The 10914-nt window shown below is 36.8% G+C and overlaps 1 protein-coding gene across 1 annotated transcript; it reads left to right on the top strand.

Annotated features, from left to right (window-relative positions):
- Positions 1-7864: 7864 nt before the first annotated feature.
- LOC139875590 (glutathione S-transferase APIC-like) lies at positions 7865-8885 on the top strand. The gene is made up of 3 exons (XM_071862917.1): positions 7865-8123; positions 8210-8258; positions 8401-8885. The coding sequence occupies exons 1-3, from the start codon at positions 7977-7979 to the stop codon at positions 8826-8828; spliced, it is 624 nt and encodes a 207-aa protein (XP_071719018.1). The 5' UTR covers positions 7865-7976; the 3' UTR covers positions 8829-8885.
- The last annotated feature ends 2029 nt before the right edge of the window (positions 8886-10914 follow it).

Genomic DNA, 10914 nt, shown 5'->3' with positions numbered 1-10914 from the left:
TCAAGTATAAAAATTCATTATAGAGAGTAACTAATAAACAAATTCAATTGTTAGAATGAAATCAAACCAATAAAAACATTAAACTCAAAAAAAAAAAAAAACAAATAAAAGATAACACATACTAAAAATTCAAAATTAAATAAATTAAATATTTAATATATATACCATAAATAAAAGTATATTTCTGTTTTTCGGTTTGAAACCAAATGTTAATTTTAAAAACCAAATTCAAACCGAAAACTGTAAATATTTCTAGGTGAAACCAATAAACCATCAAAAAAAAATAAGTCATAAAGATGGTAGATCAAATTTCCATGAGTTTAGGTTTCAAGCGACAGTCAAATCATCAATAAATCGACGTTTGATATTTATTCGATTAATAAAGTCAATGTACAGTATAATATAAAAAAATGGGTGAGAGAGAAAATAGAGAGAGAGTGAATGTGAGGGCAGGCGCGGAACGGGTGCAGGACGGCTACAACGGCAAGAACTACAAACACCGATCTAAGTGGTCAAGCATAAACGACTTGACATCGTACATGTTCTTTAACTTTCCGAGTGACTACAAGGTTGTTGATCTGTGGAAAACATTCAAACCCTATGGTTCGGTTCGAGATGTATACGTCGCTACCAGGAGATTGAAGAATGGAGAAAAATTTGCTTTCGTAAGGTTTGCAGAGATCCGAGATGCTGATAGGCTGCTGAAAACGCTGGAGGGTATCAAATTTGGCGACAGGGCTATAAGAGTATTCAAGGCTACTGTTAGAAAACCTATCTCTAATGGACATGGTGATAACGCCAATGTCCCTAAAGGCGGTGGTAATGGAAGAAACAAATTTTTCGACAACAAATTCTGTGATGAAAGAGGATTTAGCGAGGTGGTGGGCAACAAGGGTGAGGATTTAAGGTCAAAACTCAACAACAAAAGCGAAGATTTAAGGTCGAAACTAAACAACAAAAACACTAATAAGTGTGAAGAGAAGACTTGCAACAAGACTATCATTATTGAGGAAGATAAATGTAACAGTGATTTATTAAAGAAAGCAATAGTCTGCGAGGCTTTAAATATGGAGATTCTTAAAAATCTTGAATCCATATGTGTGGAGGAGGGATTTGTAGATGTCCATATCAACTTGCTGGGCGGATTAAATGCTTTAATCATATTCAACAATGGTGAGGTGGCTACGGATGTGGTGAGTAGGGTTAATCACCCTCTTAGACAATGGATCCACAAGGTCATGAGGTGGGATGATTAATGTTGGCCGGATGGAAGAATGGTGTGGCTGAAGATTTCGGGTGTACCACCACAATGCTGGACAAAAGAAACATTCACATCCATTGCAGAATGGTGGGGCACGGTTTACGATTTAGAAAATTGCTCATTGTTGGAATCGTTGAATTTGGAATATGGAAGGGTGTTCGTGAAATTGTCCAAACCTGAAGTGGTTAAAGATTCCTTGAATTTGCAACACAAGAATAACACCTATTTCATTAGTGTTTCTGAAGAGGATAAGTTTTTTCCATCTCTCGATGGTGACCGTGATTATGATACGTCCTTATCGTCGGGTTACAGCACAGATTTGGTGGAGTCAGATGAGATGTCTAGTGATGATGATGACAATATTTACGACACGTACTGTGAGTCTGATGATGAAAGTATTGAGGAGTCGGTTAAGATTCCGGGTTTTAAACCAAATAGAGTAGATACCGGAGTTGATGCCGGACATGCTCCGGTCAATGCAGCGGTGGAAGAAGAAGGCCAAGAGTCTAGATGTGCTGAGGTGGACAAATTGGTCGAGGAAAACGAAGAGTTGGTTGGTGAGTCAAAAAGTAATGTTGATACAAACCCTAATTCCAAGAATTCGCATGCCAGCAGGTGTGAAGAAAATTCGGTGGGTGAAAATTCCAATAATTTGGGCAGTAAATGCACGGGTTACGAGTTTGTGGCAGGTGTGGACCTGGGTGATGGACATGAGTCCAATGTAAATGGGCCTGCGGATAATGGTGAGAAGACAGGAGGCCCAACTGACCCTATTGTCAATCCAGATAGTTATACTAGAGCCCAATCTTCCTTAAAAAATAAAAAGAAAGGCCCAACTTCGGCTAGGGGTTTAAACGAATGTGATGGAATCAGAAAAGAAAAAATTAGGGCTACGGGTGAGTCGAAGCAATCTGATGTCTCGGTCTGTAATGAATGCTACTGGAATGTAATGGGCAATTGGAAGGCATCATCGCGAATCATGAAATTAAAAAGCATGGCACGAAATGGTAGCAATTGTGGTGATAGATCCAAGTGTAAATCGTGTCGAAAGAAGACAACCACTGTTAGAACTCGAGCCAAAAAATCTGGAATGTCCCAAAGTACTAAGGTTTCATTGGGTGGGTCTATCAACAATGTGGAATTAAGGGACTATGGGGAACAGATTGGACTGAAATGGCCGAATCATCAGTAAGCCATTTCCTCTCATCTCGTTCATTTTTTTCGTTTTTTTTAATTTGTTATGAAGATACTTTCTTTGAATGTGCGTGGCTTTGGGGTAAGGGGTAAATTCAGTTGGGTGAAGGGCTTATGTCGTAGTGAGAGGCCTGGTATTGCGGTTTTCCAGGAGACTAAGTGTAGAAATTTAGATGATTGGTGGGTTCAACAATTATGGGGACAAACTGATTTTGGGTTTATTCAGAAGGAGGTTGTCGGAAACTCGGGGGGTATGCTGATTATCTGGGATAATACTCGGTTCAAGGTTAACTGTGCGGGTGGGGGTGACTTTTACTTGGCTATTAGAGGGAATTGGGTTGGGACTGGGTATGAATCGACTATTGTTAATATATATGGGCCGCATAATGATGAAGGGAAAAGGAAATTGTGGAACTCATTAGATAATCTCTTGATTGGTGACGATTTGGGATGGGTTTTGTGCGGGGACTTCAATGAGGTGCGTGAACACTCGGATAGACTTAATTGTGTTTTTCATGATGCTAGAGCGAGGAGATTCAATGAGTTTATATTTCGTAACAACCTAATTGAGATACCAATGAATGGGCGGAATTTCACAAGAATAAGTGATGATGGGACCAAGTTTAGTAAATTGGATCGTTTCCTAGTGTCGAACAACTTCATTAAATTGTGGAAGGACTTATCAATAAATGTGCTTGATAGGCGAGAATCGGATCATTGCCCGTTGATTCTTAAAGATGGTGTCATTGACTTCGATCCTAAGCCCTTCAAGATATTTGACGTTTGGTTCAACAATGAAGGTGTGGATAAAGTTATTCAAAATGGGTGGAATAAGGAGGTGCGTGGCTATAAAAAAGATTTTAACTTTAGAGATAAGCTTAAAAATGTGAAGATTGATTTGAAATGTTGGAGTAGGGACGAATTTGGTAATCTTGATGAGGAGATTAGAGTGTTGAAGGAAAGTGCTTTGGATGGGGAAGTAAAAGCCGAAAGTGGTACTTTATCCGAAGGTGAAAGATTGCATTGGCTTGAGACAAGGAAAAAGTGGATGGAAAAGGAAAGAATTAAGTCGGGTATGCTAAAACAAAAGGCGAGAATCCGTTGGGTGTTAGAAGGAGATGAGAACTCCAAGTACTTTCACGCTTCTATTCGAAGGAAATATAATAAGAACAACTTTAGGGGCGTGAATATTAACGGTAATTGGTGTGAAGACCCGGATATAATAAAGGCATTTGTATTTGAGCACTTCAAAAAGCGATTCGGTTCCTGTGATAAAGGCAGGCCTACTTTTAATTTTCGCAATCGGGCCTCGGAGAGGGCAAGGCCTGAATTGTAGTTGATTGGGCCTGTGGTGGCTGATTCACGTCAGGTACCTTCACATCTCACGCAGGCTGCTTCGGTTGGGCTCAATTCAGAGGTCAGCGGGCCTGAGTTTGGTAGATTATCCATTGAAAATGCAAAATTGCTTGAACTCAATTTTAGTGAAAGTGAGGTATGGAATGCGATAAATGATTGTGGTAGTTCAAAGGCCCCGGGTCCAGACGGTTTCAACATGCGTTTTTTCAAGAAATTTTGGCACATTTATAAGGATGATCTAATGTCTGCAATTGAAGAATTTTGGGTGTCGGGTAAAATAAATAATGGTTGTAATGCCTCTTTTATCACTCTTGTTCCTAAAAAATCGGATCCTTCGACCCTTAACGACTACCGCCCAATTAGCCTTATCGGAAGTTACTACAAAATTATTGCGAAGATACTTTCAAATAGGTTAAGGCGGGTGGTTCCAAACCTAGTCGGATTTGAGCAAAGTGCATTCATAAAAGGACGGAATATTCTTGATGGGGCCCTAATTGCGAATGAAACTCTCGATTTTTTAAAGTACAAGCGTTCAAAAAGTCTTATTTTCAAAGTAGACTTTGAGAAAGCCTTTGATTGCTTAAATTGGGATTTCTTGATGGAAGTAATGGAAATTATGGGGTTTGGTGTCAAGTGGCGGGGGTGGATTTTGTCATGTCTTCATTCGGCCTCTATTTCGGTCCTTGTTAACGGATCTCCCACTAGTGAATTCAAACTAGAGCGTGGTGTTAGACAAGGTGATCCTCTATCACCTTTCCTTTTTATCATTGCGGCGGAGGGACTAAATGTGATGGCAAAGCAAGCGGTAAGAAACAAAAAATTCATTGGTGTCGAAGTTGGAAATGATAAAGTTCCGATCTCGCATCTCTAATATGCTGACGACACTATTTTCTTCGGTGAATGGAGTGAGAGTAATATACGTGACCTCTTTAAGCTTCTCAAATGCTTTGAGCTCACATCGGGTTTGAAGGTGAACTATCTTAAGAGTAATTTATTTGGTGTTGGTGTTGAAAAAGCGGAAGTTGTGAATATGGCTAACATGTTTGGGTGCAACATTGGCACTCTTCCGTTTATCTATCTTGGGCTTCCGGTGGGGGGTAGAATGAATAAATTGGAAAGTTGGTACCCGGTTATTGAGAAATTTTCGAAACGACTCTCGGATTGGAAGGCTCGTGCGGTGTCTTTTGGTGGACGCTTGACCCTTGTGAAATCGGTGTTGAATAGTCTTCCGTTGTACTACTTCTCGCTCTTCCGTGCTCCGCCGTGTGTGCTAAAAAAGCTTGAGAGCGTAAGACGTTTTTTCTTTTGGAGCGGGACGGGTAATAAAAACAAAATTTCTTGGGTAAAATGGGAAGATACCCTTCTACCTTTTGAAAAGGGGGGGATTAAATTTGGGTTGTTTAAAGAGCAAGAATTTAGCCTTGATCGGCAAGTGGTGGTGGAGGTTTAAATCTGAGACCGCCTCTTTGTGGGTCAAGGTTATTTCGAGCATCTATGGGTCCTCGGGGGGGCTTTTGGCTACTAATAATTTTCATTGTGATATTTCTTATAAGTCGGTGTGGAGCAACATTATTAAGGCAGGAAGGTGCATCGATGATCTTGGGATTAATTTTCGGAACTCCTTTGTGCGAAAGATTGGTGATGGAAATACAACGTCGTTTTGGAATGACCTATGGCTCGGGAATGAGACTCTTAAAAACAGATTTTCCAGGCTCGCGCGTCTTGACTCTAATCCGGAGGCAACTGTTGGTTCGAGACTATGCTATAACGGGTCAGAATGGGTAGGGAATTGGGAATGGACTCGAAACCCAGGGGGTCGGGCTGCTGGGGAGCTACGGGTTTTATGTGACCTGCTGTCACACAGCAACACGTCGTTGGATCCTCAAAGTCGAGATTCGTGGGAGTGGTTGTCGGGTAACAATGGTGTATTCAAAACAAAGACACTTTCGGACCTAATCGACTCTAAGGTTCTACATTCGAACTCGTCTACTTTATGTACTTCTCGTAATAACTTTGTACCTAAAAAAGTAGAGGTGTTTGTTTGGAGAGCTAAAAGAGGTAGATTACCGGTACTTTTGGAATTAGATAAAAGGGGTGTTGACTTGCATTCGGTTCGTTGTCAATCATGTGACAATGATCTCGAATGTATTAGGTACGCCCTTTTGTCTTGTGATAAGGTGTGGGAAGTCTGGAAAAGGCTCTTTGATTGGTGGGGTGTCAATCTTCCTCCGAATGTGAACCTTATTGAGCTTATTGAGGGGAGGCTGGGACAATTTGGTTCGGACTTGGGGGAAAAGTTGTGGCAAGGGATGCTTTGGGTAAGTGTGTATGTTATATGGAAAAACCGAAATGAGAAGATTTTCAAGAATAAAAGTTGGAACGTCCCGGTTGCGGTAAGTGACATTCAAAGCAAAAGCTTCGAGTGGATATCAAAAAGGTGCAAGACGAAATCGATTGACTGGCATACTTGGATTTACAATCCTCGGTCCATCGCTTGAGTTTTCTTTATTTTGTTGTGTGCTTGAAATTTATAGTGTGATTAGTTGTAAATAAGTTACTGAGTTGCCTCCTTGGCATCTTATATATGTGTTGTATTGTGAACCGGGCAGTTTAAATTGTTGGACTGCTATTGAGATATTTAATAAAAATAATTATTGCCTTTCAAAAAAAAAATGTACAGTATAATATAATACGGAGTAATTAATTCTAAAGCATGGAGTACATGTTGTGCAATAAAGTAAACAGCCTTTACGTTGTAATCCCATGGTTGAAAAAAAATATGTTGAAAAGACATTTACTGCAATAACATCTACTTTGTAAAATGATATATACGTATTTTCTATACGTATAATTTATTTTATGAGGAATATTTAAATGAAATCAACTTTTAAGTTTAGATCCAAAGGACTAATCAGAGTGCGACATGTGGTGCGATAATCACATGTGATTAAAAAAAGTAAATTTTTTTTTCAAATTTTTTTTTCTTTTTTCGAATTTTTTTTTTCATTTTTTTTTTCAATCACATGTGATTGGAATTTGACATGCACTAAATCACATGTGATTCTGCATGCCAATCACATGTGATTTTGCATGTCAAATCCAATCACATGTGATTAATTTTTTTATTTTTTTTTAGTAAAATGACGAATTTCAGTAAGTTTGTGCTAAAACCTTTATACACTAAGTTTTTGATCAAAACTTGATCAAATCACCGAATTAAAGTCTAAAATTTTTAAGATATGATCACGAAACGCTAATAAACTTGATCAAATCACCGAATTAAAGTTTGTTTCCAGTTGATATTTTTTTTGAAAAAAAAAATTTGAATTTTTTTTTCCAATCACATGTGATTGGATTTGACATGCAGAATCACATGTGATTGTGTTTTACAATCACATGTGATTAGATTTTATAATCACATGTGAATGAATTTGAAATGCTAAATTTAAAAAAAAAAAAAAGAATATAATTTCTTTAAAAAAAGTTTTTTTTTTAAAAAAAATTAAAAAAAAACTTTTTTTGATTTTTTTTTCAATCACATGTGATTGTCGCGCCACATGTCGCGCTCTTATTGGTCCGTTGGATTTCAAGCAAATTGTTGAATTCAAGGGATTACAACTCATTATTTTATAGATAATATTACGGGTTACAATAAAAATATGTTTTCGATCTAAGATTAATTTTTAGTGTTCTAACTAAAGCTTTTTTAACATTATTCATTTGCTTTATTCAAAACGTGTATTTCTGAATCATATGGTAACTATAGTCACATGTATATTTTTTTTAGTCAAAATTTTCAACCAAGAAAAAAGACTCCTCCATGAATGAACGTAGCTTTAATTTTTTACTTTATCATTAAAAAACGTAAAGCATAAAAATGTTAAAATGATAGCACAATGATGAAGTGATAAACCTTAAGGGTTAGAAATGTAACAACAAAAGTCAATTTTCCAAAAGTGTTTACGAAAACATACACCAAGGACTATTTATGTATTTTTCAACATCTATATAAAATTCAACCTTCACTTCTAATCTATACAATTCATAAATTCATTAAAATATTCAAACCATTCTCTATTTGCACCTACATCTCAATCTCAATTCCAATCTATAACTCATCATTTTTACAATAACTGTAAAATAAATTCATCTGTTTCTACTAAACATGGCCATAAAACTATACGCACACGCCGGTTCAGACGCAACTCAACGCGTTCTAGCTTGCCTATATGAAAAAGAAGTCGATTTCGAGTTAGTTACAATTGACACATCCTCTGGACAACACAAAACACCTCAATTTCTTGCACGCAGCGTACGTTATTGTTACACTACAAAAATCGTAATAGTTATTCGCGTCGCGCGTTAGACTAACGTGTATATGTATTTAATTATATGCAGCCATTTGGTGAAGTTCCAGCACTCGAAGATGGAGCTGTTACACTATTCGGTAATTAAACATTTCTGTAAATAGTTACTCACCTTACTAAATTTTAAATTTGTCCCAAAATTAGTGGGCAATCATTTTGAGACAAAAAAGTATCTGATAAGATACTTGTGCTAATTATGTATAATTTTCATATATATGACAGAATCAAGAGCGATCACGCAGTACATAGCGAATAAATACGCTGGTACTGGGACCGATCTGATATTGACCGATCAAAACAAGTTAGCAATACAAACAGTGTGGATGGATGTCGAAAACCAAAGATTCGATCTACCATTCTCAAAGCTACTAGAAATGAAAACACAAGGGAACAATATTAGTGGTGGTCAAGAGTTCGAAAAGAAGATGATGAATGTGCTTGATGTGTATGAATCGCGATTAACCGAGAGTAAGTATTTGGGTGGAGATAGTTTTACGCTAGCCGATCTTCATCATCAACCGGGAATGCATTTTTTGAGGTCAACGAAAGTCAAAGGATGGTTTCAGGGACGGCCTCACGTGCGCGCTTGGGCAGCTGATATACTTTCGAGGCCTGCTTGGGTTAGAGTTGCGGCATCTTCTCCGTGGTGAATATGTTAGATTTGTTTGAGATCAATCTATTGTTGTATTTTTTTTTTTTTTTTTTATTTATTTATTTATTTATTTTTTTTTATTTTGTGTTTGTAATGAGTTGTATTAAACGATGATCTGGTTTATTCAGTCAAATGTGGCTTGCGTAAGATGATGCGAATCAACAATCAACAATAGTTTATTATTTCACGAGTGCTAATTAAATCGTCATTGTTTCTAGAAACTAGAAAAAAATAATGTTGGCGCTCTATCTGGTTTGTTTCAAACTACTAGTTCACTTCATGAACTTTTTTTTTCTTACTAGGTCAGTCCACGTGATTTCAATCTTACATGGACAATCCATACGACTACTAACAATCGTTAAAAAAAATCGTTAAATCCCGCACATGATACAATTCTGGGGAGGTGGACTTTTGACTGAATGTGATGGTCAAAAATGGGTTCTATTGTGCTACACATGATATATACGCGTTGCCATTTTAAATACATATTAGGCGAAAATATGTGATGTATAGCGTCATAGTAACTGATATATTCAGCTAAAACATGGTTTGGGTGACAGTTAAAAATTGAAAGTTCAAGACTTCTGTAAGAAAAAGTTGGTAAAGTTAATTCATCTAACATTTCCCTTTATGTTGATTACCAAATTAAAACGCACATCTACAGATTTACAGAAGGTCGATCAGGCGAGACTTCTTATAAATAAATGGTATACATTTAAGCTAGAAAAAGACGTAATAATATTGAATGGATCCAAAGATTGACAAGTATATTCGATACAAATATTGCATATTTAAACCTAGCTAAAACAAATACTCTCTGAATGGTATACATATAAGTATCGTTTGATGTACAATTAAATCATTATTATCATTTACGAGTAATAATTTAACCTTGCCTTATTTAAGAGTGTCATCAAGACATCCATATTATTTTCATCAAAAAACAGACTACTTAAGGTGTAACCTATTTATTAAGATATCACTTGATCTAGAAGCACGTACATTAAATTACGGTAAGAAATGGTCTAAGTTATGAGTTTGGTTATTAGTAGGTGATCATCTAGTTTTCGTTATAGGACTGTCCTAATGATTGGTAAATATAATTATTAATTATAAATATAATTATAAAATAATAAATGATTACTGCTCATTTTCATGGTTCTCTCAGAAGTTTCGGACAATTATGCGTTTGAGCATCATTCGAGAGGTTTTTACCACACGCGATCCGGTATGAATTCGCCATGGGTGTTTCCTCCGGGGGGCGATAGAACTGTGTTCCTTTGTCCAAAAAAATATATCGAGTGAGTGAATTCTAACATCGCGTTCGAACCTACATATGTGACTGTGACTTTAATCGCAGTTAAAAAAATGTGACATGTATGATATGGTATGTTATCTCATTTGGAAGTTTTGATTAGAATGGTACGTAAACTACTCATGCTAAAACAGTTTACTTTTTTCCTTTCTATCAAAGGGTGCGTTAGATTTTGAATCACGCGAATCAGTGCTTAGGCTATGAATCCATATGTTGGTGCATAAAAGGCCCAAGTTCGGATCAACCACTATAAGGCCTAAATGAGTATATAAGGGTGACTTAGTATTCATTTGAAAGTTAATGATCATATAACCCTAAACCGTTCCAGACGATTTCTCTCAACCTAGATCAATCCCAAAAACCCACCCAAGTCGAATAACGACTCTAGGCATCGATCTAATTTGATTTACACAATCCAGTTCGACTAAATCGATCCCTGAAAGTCAACGATTCGCTTGAACATCGATCCGATGATCCGAATAGCTCCAACAACGTGGTATTAGACCGTACGGTTGTAGGATTGAATCGTTTACAGCGAATTTTGTTTTTGAGTTGTTAAAAAAAATTGAATATTTGAGTGTTTTCATGTTTTGTGTACTAAAATTGAAAAATTCGATTTTTGGGTGTAAATGTTGAAATTGCTCAGTGTTAAATGAAAGGACCCGTTCATATACATTATAAACGATTCACAATAGTTGATTACATCGCGAGGTATTTGACCTACATCGCGAGGTATTTGACCTCTATATGATACGTTTTACAAACATTG

The sequence above is a fragment of the Rutidosis leptorrhynchoides genome, chromosome 1 (assembly GCF_046630445.1).
Source record: "Rutidosis leptorrhynchoides isolate AG116_Rl617_1_P2 chromosome 1, CSIRO_AGI_Rlap_v1, whole genome shotgun sequence".
In the NCBI taxonomy this organism is placed as follows: domain Eukaryota; kingdom Viridiplantae; phylum Streptophyta; class Magnoliopsida; order Asterales; family Asteraceae; genus Rutidosis; species Rutidosis leptorrhynchoides.
This window is presented reverse-complemented; position numbering and strand designations above follow the sequence as displayed.